The 19262-nt window shown below is 34.9% G+C and overlaps 1 protein-coding gene across 1 annotated transcript in view; it reads right to left on the bottom strand.

Annotated features, from left to right (window-relative positions):
* The window catches only part of BCKDHB (branched chain keto acid dehydrogenase E1 subunit beta), a gene marked incomplete at both ends in the record, with an annotated part of 105423 nt that overhangs the window by 48266 nt on the left and 37895 nt on the right, over positions 1-19262 (bottom strand). The window contains one exon of the mRNA XM_079550595.1: positions 18210-18320. Within this exon, the coding sequence (XP_079406721.1) occupies positions 18210-18320 (111 nt within the window). The remainder of the gene's footprint in view (positions 1-18209; positions 18321-19262) is intronic.

Here is a 19262-nt window from a genome sequence, read left to right on the forward strand (position 1 = left end):
ACCTTAAAAATTCTTCTAAATATTAAAAAAGAAACAAAATGAGCACAGTATTGACCACAAATTAGCCCTGAATTTTAAAGAAGGATGCAAGTACTGCAATTCATGAATCTTACGGGCTCTACTGTATTAATTTTTGCAGGAAGTTTAGCACTTGTTCCGAAACTACAGTGTGTCTTTCAGAAAGACGTGCAATGTTAATTATGGCATTTTCAGTGTTTGCAAATGCATCACAGCTATTGCTAAGTTGTTCCAGCGGCTCTCATCGCTAAAATTTTGCACTATATTTCTAAACTAATTTGGCTGACTTAACTTAAAGCTGCAGGTTCTTATTTTTCTTCTGTTTCCTAGATTGAGAAGTTATCTGTTATCAGATCTCCGCTCCCCACATGAATATGTTCAGACTGGGATCAAATCATCTCCTGACCACCCTTTTGCTAAACTAAGCAGACAGAAATTTAAATCTTTCATCATGCAGCACATTTCCAATTCATCACTTCATCATTCTTACAATCCTTTCCTGAACCAGCTCCAGTTTACAGTGTCCTACACCCATCTAGAATCAGCATTCCATCCTTTTTCAGAACACTGCCAAATGCAGAGATAAATGTAACCTTGATCCTGTAGTTCTTGGATGCAGAAGGTCTTTGGGTCAAAGCACAACTGCACAAATCCAGATTCAACTGACTGTGATTCCCTGTTCCTGGGAAAGAGGTGGGTTTTTTGGGAGTTGTGCTATTTTTTGGTTGTTGGTTTTTTTTTTTTTGTTATGCTTTGATTTGTTTGTTTTTTGTTGGTGGTGGGATTTTTTTTGCTTGTTTCTCTTTAACAAATGATTGCTGGCTGCAAGAAGGATGGAATATAGTCTGCACTCATTATTTCAAGATGTAAAATAATATTGGAATATTTTGAAAAATACAATGTATGTCTGCATTCAGCTCTGTCAGTAAACACAACTCTTCACTGGTAACTGAGTTTCTATTCCTCTGACTGTTTCCTAGCTCTACATTCTTTTTTTTTTTTTTTTTTTTTTTTTTTTTTTTAAATCAGTAATAGTTTTAAAGTGTTTAAAATGTTTTGCATATCTTTGATAGAAATTTTAAACAGGTTACACAGTCCACTCTGCAAGTACTCAGTGACTTTGCTATTCTCTCTGATTAAACTGTATGGCAGGCAAAGGCAGCGTTCAGTCAGGGCACTACTAACGTCTTACTTCTCAACTAAATAAATTATTTTTGAGCACCTATTAAAGATCTCAACTTTTAACTGTTGATCATACATTTTTAAGCTAGTTTTCCCTACTTGCTTTATTCATAGCTAATTTATTCATAGTTTTATAGATCATTCCTTTTAATTGATTTAGTACATGATTTGTTTGTGAAGGGTGGGGTTTCTTTGTTTGTTTAGTTGGTTGGTTTTATTTTTTGTTCTGTCTTCTTACTTTGTTTTAAATGAAGAAGTTCCATAAGATATCAGTAATTAATAAACTACTGGTTGAAAGGTACAACAAACAATATGGGTTTCTGTATGCCTTCTTCATTTTTATTATGACATTGTTTTCTCTATCAAAGATGATAGTGCTACATAGTAATAATTGCAACAGGTGTAATTTTTTCTTACATTACCATATAAAAACTTTTTTCAACTATATAGTTTAGAAGAAAGCTGTAATCTATGATTTTTATTAAAAAAAATAAATAAATAAAAATAAAGCTTTTCCTTTTTCCTGCATTGATTATGTTCTGGAATGGCTAAGTTAAATAATTTCTACATTTTCTACATTTTCATACAGAATTTTAATCCTATTTCCTAGAAGCAAGGTAGCTAAGAAGTTAAAGGGAAAACTTTCAAACTAATAGCAAGCTACAGAACACAGAGGACATGAATTGTTAATATTGTTTGCAGATATCAATGTTCTTCTATAAAGTATTAATTTCATTTTAAAATTAAACTACAAAATGTTACTGCCTGTCACATCATGAGTCAAGCATTCAATCTCTAAGGTAACCAAAACCCAACATGTGCAGTCCAAATATTTTATCAGACTGCCACTAGCAGCTCTGTCTGCAGCACAGTAGACATGACTAATGGGGTCCTCACTCTTCAAACTGAATCCAAAATAACAATGGCATTAAAAACGATAAAAATCGCTGAAGAAAACAGTGGTTAAATTGGCACAATGTAATAAATTAACTACCATAGAATTTTGTCACCTTTTAAAGAGGCAGGCACTTGGAGTGCTGGTTTGTTTGTTTTTTTTTTTGTTTTTTTTTTTTTCATTTGGATTAGCTAGAGAAATAGATGATTTTTCTAGGAATGAAGTATTTTGTCCCCTTAAACCCAGACACTTTTTGTATTCACAGGAAGGCCTGACTCAATTTCCCCAGCAGATCTCTATCTTTCAAAAAACCCAGCCGTTACCCTCAGTCCTACCTCAGCAGGAGATCCAAATATTTTAATTGCAGCTCATGTAAAGGACATTAAAAAAACACATCTCCAAAGAATATGATGTGGCTTTGGAGACTGACACTGATACAAAATGCTTCTTCTTTACATCTATAACCATAAGTTGTTGCTGGCTGATCTCTAAAATAAAAAGACATACTTCTGAAGGTGCTAAGCGTATCTGTAGCCATTTCCTGTCTTAAATTAAATGGAACTGGGAGCTTTTGTTTATTAGCTTTAGTAGCAGTTCACTGAAGAAAGTGAGAAGCAGCATCTGGTTATTCAGAGAGCAGGGGCCTCAGCCATTCCACATTTTCACAGCCAAGCTGATGTAAGCCTGGCTGCACTCAGATGGGGGGGCTTCTACTCGGCGTTCTACCCTGGCATTTCCTGAAGCACCTATAGGGCCGTGAAGCAAGCCAGTTTCAGGAGATAATCTGCTTTACCCTGCAGCATTGTACAGTCAGCAGAAATAGCAAGCATTGGCACAGAGATAGGGCAGATCCAGGTCACCTCCTTCAGAAGCTTCCAGCACACTTCAGTAGCGCTTCCTCCACCGAGGCCGTCAGCAATAGCCATGCATGAGCTGCCACTCCACTGTTACCTGTGCTGTACTTGGACAATGGAGGATAGGGCTTTCAATGGAGAAGAGGGCTTTTAAGAGTTCAAGGCTTTCAACTACTAAATTAACTCCAAAACAACTAATATCGAATACAGTTTTTTCATCCCAATTTGCTTGTCAGATCTGTTTCACATTGGTGTAGGACACAGCAATGACAAGTGAGGTTTTGTCAGAGATGGCAGTGCGATTCCCCAACCACCCTCTGTGCCTTTGCCAGACTCGGACTTTTAGGTTGCAGCTGAAGCTTTACTGAACAGTTGCCCAATGTTTTTGCAGTGAAGCAGCTTTGTGAATTATTTTCAAGCTCCCTCACTGCACTCTTTATCCAAGAGTTTCCATAATCATTTTTCTGCTCAATTCCCAATTCGTCATTTTGATTACTTTCTCCTCTTTCACAGGTTCTTATAACAGAATAAAATAATACACATCTGGTGTTTCCAAATGCTTTGAAATCTAAGTGCTGACATTACCAGCAATGTTCTGGGCCCTTACTTATGGGAAAGCAGACTTAAATCAAAATGAGTTTGATAGCCAACACTATTACCCCTATACATGGTAACAGCACTATTTTCACTGTAGTCAGCTGCTTTCTTTACATGGCAACTGCCCTTAGAGAAATTATTAAAGCTAGAATTATGTTATAAATGTCTGTTATTGCAACACACTGGCATGTTGCCTATTCCTGTGAAAAGAAAATCTTCCATCTCTTAGAGAAATTATTTTGGAGGTCACCTTCCCCTTTGAAGTTCTGCATACTTTTGATCTTACTCCTCACAAACTATAAAGAATTCCTGCATAATTAGAAAATTAGCTTTCCAAAATAGTTTTCAATGAAGCTGGCAAAAGTATCAAAATATTCTATTGTTGATGAACATGTATGCAAACTACGATAAAACCAACATAAAAATCCCATTAATAGATATGCCTTTACTGAAAACTAGTCAGAACATGGAAGCTTAAAATAAATTAATAAATCTGTGAAAAAGTTTCCATAAATGCCTTGAAAAATATTTTTCCATTTTAGACCAGCTTTAATGAATATGTGTCTAGAAAACCTGAGGGAGGCCACATTCCCCAGATCCAATTAGTTCTACTTTCCTTTCTATGTTTCAATAACAAATGAAATTGCATAGCTTTATTTGTGGTGCTGAATATGGTAAGCATCATAGGCATAGAAATAAGATCTCAGATTTCTATTTAGCATTTCCCAGAGAGAAACGTGCCACATAACCTGCCAGATGAATCACTGTGGATTATATTTATTATGCATGTGCAGATTGGTAGCATGACACTAAGACCAGTGCATCCCTGATTCAAGGAACTGTCACTGCATGTGATATATTAACAATCTTAACAAATGCAGTAATTATGTTCCCAATTCCCAAAGCCATACCTAAAGAAGGAATGAAAGGGAATAGGAAATGCCCTAGAAAACCTGGACGTATAAGAGCCCTCTAACTTACTGATGGTCACGATTCAGTTTGTAAATCTGCACTGCTACAAGCTGCACTAATGAACTACCTGCTCCCAGAAGTATTTAAAGCTAAAAATTGTATACATTTTTTTAATAGCTCCAAAAATAACTATTATCATTAAATGACAGGAAATTCAGAGAATGACAGAATGCCTTGTGTTGGAAGGGACATTAAAGATCATTTAGTTACAACCCCATGAGATCAGGCTTTTCAGGGCCCTATCCAACCTGGTATTGAATGTCTCCAGGGCTGGGGCATCCACAGTTTCTCTGGGCAGCTGTGCCAGTGCTTCACTGCACTCTGAGTAAAGATTTTTCTTCCTAACATCTGATCTAAATTTCCCCTATTAATCTAAAAGAAAATAACAAATGGTCCAGTTTTGAATGGTACTAAATTTCCAGAGATCAAAATAAGATCTACTACATTATGATATTTATATTACATTACAAAGTTAATTGAAACTCATTTATCAGTAAACCTGAAGATGCAAAGACAAATAAATTATGTGAAAAAATACTATTTTGTCAAATACAGCAACCCAAAGTATGAATAAGATTTCTTAACTGTTGGTAATGAGACAGTTGAGCATACGTGCAAGTGGTTAAGATTTGTAAGGCTGGTGTAAGCATGTGGCAGAATAATAAAGCAGAGAATTCTAGCTGAGCACAGGTAGCAGTGCTGGTAGATCAAATGATAAAACTACTTGGAAAAGGAAAAATGAAATTCATATTTCATCATTAAGAAAGGTGATTGGAGAGAAATTTTTAAGTCTTTTCAAACAATAAAATGAAAAAAAGAAAAACCACAAAATTCTGTAATAGGTGAGTATGCAGATTAACAGCCAGTGAGCACAAAAGAAAATCCGATTCCTTTTTTTTTTTTTTTTTTTTAACTTCAAACAGATTGCTAAAACATTATCAGTCATTTTAAATGAGCCACAACAGCAGAGTAGAAATCCTTCTCTTCCTGCTAATACTTAAACAACACAGAGGCTTTTAATCCATTACCACCTGCTCGTGTGGTTCATTCAGCAGCTTTCCAACCCAGGGGGCTGGCAGCCACATGCTGCAGGTACCACAGCAACTGCTGCTGTCATCAGCCAGGACCAGGCAGAGCTCAGAGACACTGCCAGCCACCCCAGAATGGAAGGAAACGCAGTAAGAAATTTATGTGGCAAAGACACATTGCTCCAACAGGCAATTTATACGTTAAGGGGAAGCAGTCCATTAGCTTCCCAGACTGAAAAGAATGTGAAGATGAATGGATATGGATCCTGATTTGCAACAGGAAAAAAAAAAACCAAACAACAAAAAAAACAGAATATGGTCCTTAAAAGCATAGAATATTAGCAAGAAACAAGAGTGCAGGAGAGGAAGGAACTGAGAACAGCCCTGTGCCACTGTTAATCACTGAATGCAGCCTGATATTGCTTAGTGTCTTCTTTCAGGAGACAGGTAAGAAAAATGTAAAATCCACAATGTTCAAATAATTACTTTTAAAAATCCAAGCATCCTCAAACTGTTATATTGAGATGCTATGACCAATCACCACACCAACATATGAAGACAAAAAGGAAACAATGTCAGGTGATAAGATGGGCATGAATACCATCTGAAATATAATAAAGTGTATCTTTAAGTTAATCATGCCAGTTAGAACGTACTAATATATATAATCCAACTAATCAAGTGTGAAGATTCAGAACTAGGCAAAGGGAGGTCTTTTTTTTTTTTTCCAATCAAAAACCAGAACAAGAAACACTGCTTTGCTTTTCACCAGAAACTTGGCATCCCATGAAAATGACTCTTCTTCATCAAGGAAGCAGACTCTGTGCAAGTTCTTAAGTTGATTCCCACCCACACAATCTGTCTAACAAAGGCTCCTAAGGTTCTTGCAAACAACCCACACATCTTATCAATTACTCCTGTGATGGAATAAATAGCCGGAATAACTGGAATAAATAACTGAAAGTTGAAATGATGTTTCTCATCCCAAGACTAAAGACATTTTTAAAAGGTTGTTCTAGGTATTCGAACTTCCTTAGATCCAGAGTTTGGCTGAAATAATGAAGCCAGTCCTGAGTCAGAGTTCTGTAGTTGCCATACCTTCACAAAACATCTTTGATGCAGAAAAACAAAACAATGCATTTCTAGCCAGCAATAAACATCTGTGAAGATGTCTTCCAAGTGTTGTGAAAAAACAAAAAATAAACCAAAAAACAAAACAAAACAAAAAAATCACTGATATTCCTCAGACAGATCAGCAGCAGTGTCTTTCAAGTAATAAAAAAAGAATCACATAAGACTACAGCCTGTATACTAAGTCTGAAAGCTAGTGCATTTTACAATGTGAATAACTATTCTGGAAAGCTACGTTACAATTCTAAAGATGTAAAATTCCATGAGAAGCAGAAGCTCCAGCACCTGCCTCATCTCAATTCCTGAAATTAACCCAGTTCTGATTCACATAAATTCACACAACTCATCACAGGACAAACCAATCTGTTTCATGGCAGCTGCTGAACCCACTCACAGCTAGGAATCATTGGATTTAGCATCTGAATTACTAATATGGACTACATGGGAAGCATGAGGTAATAAAATGGAAAAATCTGAGCTAAGTAATTACTAAAAAATATACAAAATATGTTAAGTAGACCAAGATGGCAAGTAGATGTCTGAAAATTCACCTGCACTATCTTTGACCCCTTTCAAAAGTAATAATAGAGTCTAGTCTAATAGATGTGATTACTATTTGAAAGACACACCGTCTAAGAATGTTGTGCCAAATATCCTGCAAAACTGGTTTTAAAAATCACTATTACTGTTGATAATATTCTTCTCAATATTTTTTTCCTGTATTACCTCCTCTTTAAATTTATTTTTCTAAAGCAACAACACACTCCTTTTCCCTTTTTATTCTTGCAGTGCTCTTTTTTTTCCCCATTATCTTTTCTGTTCATTGTGCCCTCTCAATCAAAGCTGTCTAAGCAACCCTCATTTCATCAGTCTCCTTTCTTTATCAGTCACAAACTCTGACCTAGTTCAACTAATGGAAAAATGAATAGTCATTTTCAAAGTATAGTTATATTCATTTTCAGCCTGTTAGCCAAGGAAATGATGGTTCTGTGAGCTTCCAAGCAAGCAGGATTCCTTCTTGGAGAGTAATAATTAGCTGCATTGTAGATGTTCTCTCCATATTCCTGTTCCAAATGATTGCACTTTCTTACAGTGTCGATAAGCAAAGACTTTCTTAAAAATGGCACAAATGTTCCAAAATCCCAATGAGCTTCACAGAAGCTCATTTAACTTCTGCTCAATAGTAACATGTTTGTTCTTTGAAGCTCCAATATTGCAGAAAGTTTTTGACATGCAAGCATATCACGAGTTTCTATATTTCTCAGGTATAGTCTCTGTATACAATATCAATTTTAGATACAGCTGCTTAGCCTTTGTTGACACCTTTTTTTTTTTTCACAGAGGAATCAGTTAAGTAGATGTTAAACAGCTAGCATGCAGCATCCAGAAAAAGAGGTTTGAGGTACTAAGTGGTTATATTGTAATGTCTTGAAAAAGTTTTAAAGATCTAAATCTTTAAAAGCTACTTAAAGCACAAGGATAGGAATTTGCATTTGCATTAACGACACACAAAAAAGCACAGATGAATAGATATTTTATAAAAAGTAAAACCACAGCACAATTAAATGACTTGCCAAATATACTTAGTGTGTAGCATAAGGACTTCTCACTAAGGCACTTGACTGATGCAAATCCATCCCCTCTCCTCTATATCCCTTCATTTCTAACAATAATAATTTATAAAAGCTTTGAGTCTCTCAACATACATAAATTTAGATTGTTCAGAGTGTTTTCTTCATTTAAAGAATGTATATTGTGAAAGCTTCAACACTTCCCCACAACAGCAATTACCACACTTGGTGCTTTGTTGAGTAAATGGTTTGCTCAATCACGTTGCTTCTGGAATAAATTTAGGTAATGAAGTAAAGATGAAAGTAATAAAGAATATGGGAGGGAGAGGAAATGTGAGTCTTGCCTTCAACTTCTGCCTCACCGAAAAAAATATCTCTTGGTATTTTATTACAGTGCATTAAAAATACAAGTCAGTAAGCTACTTAACACTGATGCTTTAAAGAAAGAAAAGATATATTTTTAAACAAGGAACAATGATCAAACAAACAAAAATACAGCACACAGATAAATTTATCTTATGTAAAAAGTAAATTTCAACATGAAAATAAGTCGGTGTCTGAAACGAAAAAGATTCCATGTATTATCGTTGCAATTACTTTTCTGAGTTTAATTTCAGTTACCAAATAATTGCCCTGATAAAATCTCTAAATTTCAACATTTTAGTAGTGTAAACAAATGTAATTAGGTAAAGCAAACAAGATCTTTAAAGTTTAACTACAAAAAAAGCTTTATCAACCACAATGATCCATTTTAAATCTGGATTTCTATATCCCCTTCATATATATTAACAACTTCAATATATATTTTGATCTTTAAGGTTCCTTTCAACTCAAACCACTAAGACCTTTCAGAAGAAAGGACAGTTTACACTAGATGTATTACTCTGATGGATTTGTTTTCTTTTATAGAAAAACGAAACACTCTCAATGTCAACAAAACATTGAAGTAGGTAACTAGAAATTAATTGTTCTTAAAGACCAACATTTGTCGCCATCATATTGCAGACAATTCAACACTTACAAAAAGAAAGTTAAAAGTCAGGACTGCCCAACTGATTTCTTTATTTATTTACTAGACTTCTCAACTCTACCTCTATATTCCCTGCAGGGAGGAGCAGATGAGAATCTCACCTTCTACATTTATTGTTATTTATTAAAGAGGAATCTTTTTTAAAAAAAAAGAATTAAAAAAAAAAATAATATCCCAAACTTTGGCTTTCAGTGCTAAAATAATGAACCAGTTTATTGGCAAGTGGGAAATAGAAAGTCACTTACTCTTTAAATTCAAAGTAACTTCAAATTTTCAGTAAAGCCATTTATAAGCCCTTTTTCTGTAAATCTTCCAAACACAGCACTATGGGGAACTTTAGAATATAGGTAACATGTCAGTAAGTGCACCACAAATGTTGGAGATAATAATACAGTATAGACTGGTACTCTGTGGTAATCTTTGACCACACGTAAAAAGAGTGGTTTTACAGTTTTGTCATTTGCAGACCATGTAACTTTTACTAAAAATAGATGTGGCTTTTTTTTTTTCTTTTAGTTGGACGTAGAAATCATAATGCAAACAGCAAGAGCATTATTTATACTGTAATCAATTCATAATTATAACTTACTTATACTGTATTTATATTGGTTATAAATTGCCACTTACTGTTTTTCTCATCTGGAAAGTTTGATTAGCAGTCCCTGTAAACAATAACTTTTAAGGTAGGAGACATCAACCGAAGTATTGTTTTGACTGATGTCATGCTGCATTGCTGGTCTAAGTAATGTGACTATTATGTAGACAGTATATTGTTCCGACATTTGAGTACTCACATATGGTTCAAGTGGAAAAAAATAGACTGAATCACAAAATCTGAAAATGACATTATTGCAAGTATTCTGTAATGCTGGCACTCTTTCCTCTTGATGATTTTAGGCCAAATAAATGAAATCCCCGCATATCGCCTGTTTTTAAGAAGCAATAAGGATTACTGTATAACAGGTGAGTTACAGACCAATGTGCTGCATAGCAATGACACCTATCAATGCTATGCTGTCACACAGGCAAAATATTTCAAAAGTAAAAAGGGAGCGAGTTCATTGGTGTATTGTTAAACGTGCTACTATGTATGAAAATTTCAGTTAAATATTCTCCTTACTGTAGCTACTGAAATGTCCGCTAAACCATTTAAATAGTGCAATTATACATTTCTGAAACATATACTTCAGTTTACGGTTATTTAAATTTATGCTAGTAGAAACAGGTTTAAGTATCAAAAAGACTATGTTCCAAGCACAATGAGCTAGAAAAAAAAATCAGTCACAATTGTTTAAGAGAAGAAAAAAAGATTTCCAATGGCACCTTTTCCATTCATTAAATCACTGCATAAACACGTAGTGATTACAATTCACAAAATTCATTTTACAATATTTTTCATGACCAGCCAGTAACTTCTTTTGATTGTTTTCATAAGTTCACAGGCATAGTGAAGGTAATTTCTGTTCCACACCATCATATTAAGTGAAATAATTCCTAACAACATATTTGAGGACAATGTAAGTTACATGCAATGAAAAGCAAATCACATCTACATAAAAGATACAAAAAATAACTTATTAACATATTAAATTCTTACAGCGTGTCAGAGCCTTCCAGCCTTCCGAAGATCCATAACAAGACAATTTGATACAGTCAAGTACATAGGGCAACAATTGTTTTCTATCATCATGAGGAAGTTTGATAGTCAAACATTTGGGATTTGACGCATAAAGATTGATGCTTATGAGTTCTGCAAGAAAATAGTTAAGTAAGCTCAAAAAAGTCACAAAAAACTCCAGGGCTTTTAGTAGTAACAGGGATTTTTAGTTCTTCTTGAAGGCATATGACAACAAGTGCATTAAATGAGCATTTTTACGGAGATCTGAACTGGTTTTTGTTTTTGTTTTTGTTTTTTCTACTACAGACATGGTAACTTCCATGAAATACACCTTAAGTTATGAGACCTGGAATTTTTTAATTGTACTGGTAGTAATTTCTTAGAAGAACAAGTTACCATAAAATATACCGAATTTATTTAGAAGAAATCTTTTGATTTTGGTATGTGAAGTTGGGTAGCACACCAAAATTGAAAGCAGTCCAAAAATGCAGGCTCTTCAGCTCAAAACAAAGGCATAAGAGAAGGAAAAATGCTTCTCCAGCCCAACATTATCAGCAGTGGAAACTAACAGCATAATGACAAGTGTAATCAATACATCTCTCCAACCAGAGTTTAGCCTGTCATCCTACCAGCTAGAACTCTAAGAGCTTTAGTAAATCTTAACAGTTAACAGTTATCTTAATATAAAATCAAAGATATTTTCATTTGGAAATCTCTGCAGTCTATCTAGTACAATTATGATCAGTGCTGATTGCCTTCATAGAAAGCTAATCAATATTGACTGTCAAAAGAAAAATACTTACAGTAAACCAAATATAATGCATTATGCTATTACACTGTAATTTCTGTAAAAAGCAGACTGAATCATCAAATTACCTTAAAAGTTCCAGAAGTATTGCAGAAATACTTTATCCCAGATAGTTCAGCTTTATGTTTAATAATGCACAAATAGTAAGAATGTGTAATATCCGAATCCTCAAAAAGTAGTTTAGAAAAAGTAGCTGGCTCAACTGAGTGATAATAACAGGATAAATAGCTGCAGACATTTAAAGGAAGGCAATACTGTAGAGAAGTAATAATTATCTCCATGGAAGAATGATTCATATATGATTACTATTGTGGAACTTAATCCCAACATCCATTAGAATTCAATCAGCATCTATAGAAAAAACACACACACACAGGAGCTATAAAATACCTTCTAACTATACACTAAGCATCATTACTCATTTACTTGCTAAGCCCTTTTAAATTTGAAGCTTGTAATACAGAACGTGGGCAAAAGTGAAAAGGTCTCACAAGCAATTCATGGACCACATTATCAACGCAATGCTCAATGTTAACAGTCACAACATGCCTCAATCCTTTTCTCTATTTATTCAAGGGGGTTATGCAGTTTGTTTTTTTGCTTGTTTGTTTTTAAATAAGTTGATTCCTATTCTAGTACCATTTGTCAATACATATATGAAAGTTAGACATCAATTTTATATTGGAAGGGAGAAAAGAGTAGAGCTATACAAGTATCTCAACTTCGAGGCTCTTGAAACAGTAACTACAAGGTTTCCATATTAAGCTTTCCTGAAATACAGAAGAGCAAAAAATGTGAATAATTCATTTATAAATGGCTCTATATATTCTCACTATTCAGAAATGACTCCTTGAAGGCATGGTTCCAGAGTTCATCTTTTCTCAGCCAAACGATAGCCTACAATGTGCTCTCAATCAAAGTACAAGTCAACCAAAAGAAACAAGTTTCTCATGGAAACAGTGACAAAGTCAACCGTCATCACGTAAATAATACAATTTTAATCACACTTTATAGGCATGAGCATCCATTCAGTAAGAAATCTGAGGAGCAACAAGTAAAATGGTAAAATACCAAGAATAGATGGCCAAGAAATACAAATTCGATCCCAGGATACCTGCATTATAATTATGCAGTTCAGTGCCTGGAGCATGTAGTTTAAATAAATAACTAAATAAATAAATCAGGCTTGCTGATCCTGATTTTCCTTTATTCACAATCCAGTTTGATGAAGTAAACATAAAGGGATGTGAAGAACTAGCTAGAGGACCAGCAGATCATTAAATCGGCTGGGCCGATAAGATAAAAAGAACTGGGAATCCACTGTTAGCAATTATTCAATCACTTTGATGACAGTGACTGACAAAAATGCTACCTGAACACCAAGGTGAAAGCTTAAATGAATACTGTAGCAAGTCACTCCCATCAAATACTCCTGGTGGAAAGCATGCTCACAGTTTCCTCCAATCCACTCCATGGTGCTGGATTATCCCAAGCTCCCACTGCTGCTGCTTTCACTTTTGCTCAAATTTCTCTTTCCAGTGAGTACAGATGTCTTTTTTCAGACTGCTAAGCATTTATGTTGACCTGATGGGAGGTCGGCAAAAACTTTTCAATAAAATAGCAAAGCAACCCCAAGTGCCCAGAAGAACATAAAGCCCTTCTCTTTTCTGTAGAATTCTGTCCTATGAAAATCAATTTCACAGTTGCCATCCGTTGATAATGTCAATCCATAAACTAATTTTCTGCAAAGACAACATATTTTTTCTGCAAAATGCACAAAGTTGTATCGCTTTACACAAGCTCTCAACAACCACAAGTCTTTTAAACTGCAGTTCAGTCTACAGTGCCTTCATTACTAAGTCATAAAGGAATAACTCAGCATTTCCTCCCATTACAGTAGGAATGGTTCAGAGACCGTTAGGATATGACTAACTTGGAAATAAATGCAAATCTTCATTGCTATGCATAAGAAATGCTTGCCTTCTAAATAATACATAAGTACAAAAAAGTGCAGTTAAAAATTTGCACTTCAAAAGTGAAATTTACCGAACAATTCAGTTCTAATCTATTCAAAGTTTAAATAACATTCTCAGTTCAATACAGGGTGAATAAAATATAGAAACTCTTACAGTCCCTTAGGAGTATTTAACTCTGAGCTAGATTTCCTACTTCCAGTAACACAAGCATTCCAGTACCAAAAAAAAAACAACACTACCACCACAGAATTTTACCCCAAGTGTGACCAGTGAAGCAGTGGGAGGTGTGCCATTGCCTCTTTAATCAATACCACACCATCCAACAGTTCCAAGACAAAAATCCACACAGTCTAATTTCTCTAAAGCTTCAAAGCAAATCTGTTAAGCATAATGAAGAAAAAAAATGTCTGAAAGTACAATTTCTGCAAGGAAGCAAAGTATCTTTAAACAGTTTTGTAGGTTGTAAAGAAACAAATCTCATAGACATTTTATAGATATTTCATATACATTTCGTATTTTGGTTTCTGGAACAGCACTCTTCATGGCAGATTGCTCTTCCAAAAATAATAAGGCAGCTGCTCAGTCAAGCAGTAGTAAAGCATTACCAATCTGTAGAGCAACCAGCCTCTTTGTTTTAGCTTCGCTGAGTCTGGAAGCCTACATGCCATGCAACAGCTGGGGAGGCAGCAGAGCAGAGTCAAGGCAGAGTTGTGGTTAGCAGCAGCATGTGCTGAGAAGCACCCTGACTTCATGAGTTTGCATTTCCAGTTGAATGTATAAAGGGGAGAGATCACTGCTGACCCCAGCTCCTTCATACACAAGTTAAAGACACAAAAGTAGGACTCTGATGTTAGAATAAGCACAGGGAACACCCAGTACAGTAAGAAAGAAAGCAAAAAGAATGTGATCACTCCTGTAAGGACAACATTAAAAGGAATAGATCCCTCTCGTCTTCATTTCAGAACACTATTCATTATTAAAAGGGTGCAAAGGCATACAAATTTATCTGGCAGATTCAACTAGTGACATTTCCACTGTGATTTGAATTTTCTGAGAAGCTAAGTCTGTGTTTATGTGATCATGTCATCCAAGCATGCTAGCTCAAACCTATTTCTAAACCAGAAAATAAAAGTGACACATTAAGAAATACCACTGTCATCAAAGGCAAGTGAAAAGTCAAAGTCATTAAAAAAAAAATAATAATAATAATAATAATAATAAAAAAGTTTATCTGGAACTAAATTCAAAAAATTCAGAAAATATAGCACTTCAGGAATTAGTTTTCTAAGCACATGAGAACTTAGAAGTGAAGTTTAGAAAAGGCATCACACCAGCCTTTCATGGCACTGAACATCTCAAACAACAGAGCCACGGAAGTCATAACTTCAGCTGTTTGAAATTTGTTCAAAATGACAAATTCTGATTACACACAGACAACTATGGGACATACTGCATTTTATGCAGTTTGACTTTGTTTCACCTGTTTGCATTTCTGTGAAAAGCAATAGAGAAAGTATTTCCTGCATCTCTTTTAAGTTGCCAAAATGTAAAAATCAATTATTTCTCTTGATCTAGAGAGAGAATGTTACTCCTCAAGAATGCTATGGAATCTTGGAACAAGCTACATCAGTTTTCAAGGGCTAGGAACTCTATCCATTGCCTTTATGTAAAAAAGCACCATCACTTCTCAAGAATCTTTCCCAAGTTAAACAGCAATGAAGCCTTATATAAAGAAATTGTATTTATACACATGCACATAGATTCTTTATCTTAGCAAGGAGATCATTTTAAACCGGCCAAAAACCTGAATCCCTTCTGTCAGCAGTAAGTATCATCTCTCAGATTAATAATGAAGGTAGGATTTATCCTTCCTGACTTCAAACTTCATCGAGACCTCCTTGATTTTTTATTTTTTCTTAAACCCAAGACATTTCTAGAGGACACTATTTCACCCCACAATAGGCTGCTGAAATAGCTGAGATGAATGACTCTCAGGAGATATCTTTCTTGATTAACTCTATAAGCTATTGTCACTAGTTCAGATTTCAATATTCTCACCTCCTTCTCACACAGATGACAAATGTTAACCTATTTCAAAATTAAAAATAATATCAGAACCTTGAAAATGCAAAGAAAATATCAGCAAAAAAATTGGCTTAAATTCTTATTTATGTTTCCTTATACTTATCCATGTTGTATTTATGTTTCACTCAGGGCTATATGTTTATAAACATGCTCAGAGGAGCAGTGTAAAGTATAAACAGCAGTTTAACTTGGCTAAAAAGAGACCTCTGGTGGCAGTTGCAAAGTATAGCTACTCAAAGTTTCAAGAAATACGTATTTTGGTAACAAAACTTTCAGTTTTTTATATAGAAAGTATACAAAGCTGTTATATTCCCAGTAAAAATTTTGGTACATTCCTGCTCATCTCCAAAGCAGTAACCACCTCAGTCCATCCATGCTCATTCCAATGCTACGGTTGTCGAATCAGTCTTAAAAATGCATCTATTTTCAGTTAAGTAAAGCATTTCATTCCTGCTTATTCCCTGAGACACACCATGAAGGCTCCTTAATTTTGTTTAAGAAAATTACATAGATTAGGAAAATCCAGTAAAATATTTCAATATAAAAACATAACATTTCTTGGATATGCATAAGAATAAAATAAACCTGCAGATTAAAACATGTTAGACAAGCAAATGCATAACACTTATACAAAATTCAGTTCCTTTATTATAGCCTAGTGACTCTGACCCAGAGAAAACACTGGTCCCTTAGAAGTCTGTGCCAAAATTTTGGCTCATGATTAGTAATAAGAATATAGCCTACAAGAAGTTACATAAGCTTCCTGCCTTCTAGAAAGAGGCAGCAGAAAGGACAATATGGAAATGTTAAGGGCTGTATGAACAAAGTGCGAGTGGAAATATGCACATAGGAACTGGAAGCAGCAAACCAGGGACTGAATTAACAACCTGTATTGAGAACAAAGTACACCACTCCTCACAATAAAACAGAGATTTGTTTTTACACCAAAGCACAAAGTCTGATAAGCCCCCAGTGCAGACCACTCATCAGCAAAAGATTCTGCATGCCAGCATAGCAGAATGGCACCCAGGTTGCAGCTTATCACACACACCATCCTTTTCCTCAGCATCCACCATGAGAAAGATCATAAATAAATTTCAAACACATACATAATGTGAGAAAAAACAAAAACTATGATTTATAGAGGCTGACACAAGTCAGACTCAAACAAAAGACAGATGTGTAGCTACCAATTATTTGATTGTTGGTTGGACAGGAGCAAGACCAATTTTGTTATGAGTCCCCAAACAGGACTTAAGCAGTCCTATGAGCAGCTGAGGACTTACTCTAGCATCACCGAATTTTCTGCTGCTCTCTCATCCTTGGTGATGGCATCTCAGGAAGGGAATAACTGAAGTACAGCAAGTCCTGATCCTGGAAATGACCTTGAAAGCCACTGCCATTTACAACTGCACTAAGGGGTTTCTCTTGGAATGAAGCAACAGCAAGCAGCTACAGCTATCATTTCCATCTTTCTGCTTTATGTTAGATATTACCTACCTTAAAGGCTGCACAGGGTACAATTGAAGTTTAAAACTTACAGCATTGCATAGTTCCAAATACAAACTACTGATTATTTCCAGCTGAACAAGCAGACAAGACAGATAGAAAGAGATAATTTAACATTTCTCTCACTAGACAGGCCAGCCTGCACACATACTAACATAAAAGCAATGCTGAAAACATTTACTATTAGACATTTGTTATAATGTAGGAACTACCCAACCAACATGCACTATACCTCAAGAAAAAACTCACTTTAAATTCTTAACAGTAAACTTGTTAAAAAATCTAAAGCAACATTTGTCTGTTCCATCTTTTTTATTTATGCAACAATTACTTTAAAAGATCATTAGGATGGAAAACAAGCTGAAGATCTTCACAGGGTATCTATTTCTGAAACACAGATTTGCAAACAGTTGTAGAACTACAGCTCTGTGCTTCCTGTGCACAACCAGATTTCTTTTCTGACTGCATTTCAGCGCAGATCCAATCCAATGAAACAGAACTTAACTGCTCTTTCAGAGAGATGCTTTGATTTCACAGCATGACAACTCAAGTTTTTTAAAAAGGGAAAAAACACTAAACATTTTGGGTTTGATTTATCCACAAGGGCTTCCAAAGGATTTAGTAGAAATAACTGAAATAGTGGTAGAAGTTTCTCTTCATATTGGTCATGACAACTCATTTCATTTTTTACACATAGAAAGTACATCCAAGTAATATAAAGTACATTGGAAACAAACACTGGAAACACTTCAACTGAAAATCAAACTTTTAAGAAGCAAGATATAAATCCATGTTTAAATACGCAACAATTTAGACCTTTAAAAAAAAAACAAACCATAAAATACAAAGTCACTAATATTTAAATTGCTTTTACCAATAGGTTTTAGGGTTCTTTTTTGTTTTTTTCTTTTAATTAACATACATCATTGCCTTACCTTGCAAATAGTCTCTGTATCCCAGGGTAAGATGGTCCTCAGATCAATAACTTCACAGGACACTCCTAGCTTTTCCTGAGCCATCACTGCAACTTCTTTGATCACGTGTACCTGAAAAAGCAATGTATTATTACAAGTATTATTACAAGTAAACATTTCATTTCTGTTCAAAATGTTCTAAATTACACATACTAAATACATACAATGATTTAACGTTACCTGTTTTTTTTTACCAGAAAATGTTTTATTTAGTAACTTCATCAGTATTTATTTCTCACTTCATTCTTCTAATTTACTCCTTACACTATTCTTTGCATTTCAGCGTTATTTCAAGAAAGGAAAAACAAATTTCAGTGAAGGATCACTGAAAACAAAAACGCTACTTGCTAGAAAAGTATCATTCACTGAGCAGTATCAGGCCTCAATATTTTATAATTCCAGTCAGTTTGGGTTTTAGGATAAGATTTTTCTCAATGCTGTATCAAAACCAAGACCCAAATATCAGTGATGCATTTTAATACAGAATTTCCTGACATGATGTTGTCAATAAATTCTGGTGTAGCCCTCATTGTCAGAGGGTTGGAATGTTTCATAATGCAGGTTTGGACTGAGGTATCTCCCTTGAGCAACTGCTAGGCACAGTTCAGGAGATGGAAGCCAAGGACCACCCCCAACAAGAAGTTTTGATGAGGTCACCTCGGTCAGAGAGACAACAGCATTTAATAATATGGACACGGTGAGATGGCGTTAACTACCAGGGATCAAAGGGCCATAGTCAGTGTTACACAGAGCAAAAATCTACACTGAAACAAGATGATTAAAGATTTAACATGAATCTGCATTACACAAATAGGAATAGCTAAACATCAGAGGACTGCTTAAAAGACAAATCACAATACAACTATTGTAACAGTAAAAAGAAATAACTTGCAGTATTTTTGTTTAAACTTCTAATGCATCAGCAGCTGCAATGGTTAGAGATTTCATTGTAACACATGGGATGTTTTTGCCATTTCTATGATGCATAAGTGAAAATATTTGCCTAGTTCACAA

The sequence above is a fragment of the Tetrao urogallus genome (assembly GCF_951394365.1).
Source record: "Tetrao urogallus genome assembly, chromosome: 2".
Lineage (NCBI taxonomy): Eukaryota > Metazoa > Chordata > Aves > Galliformes > Phasianidae > Tetrao > Tetrao urogallus.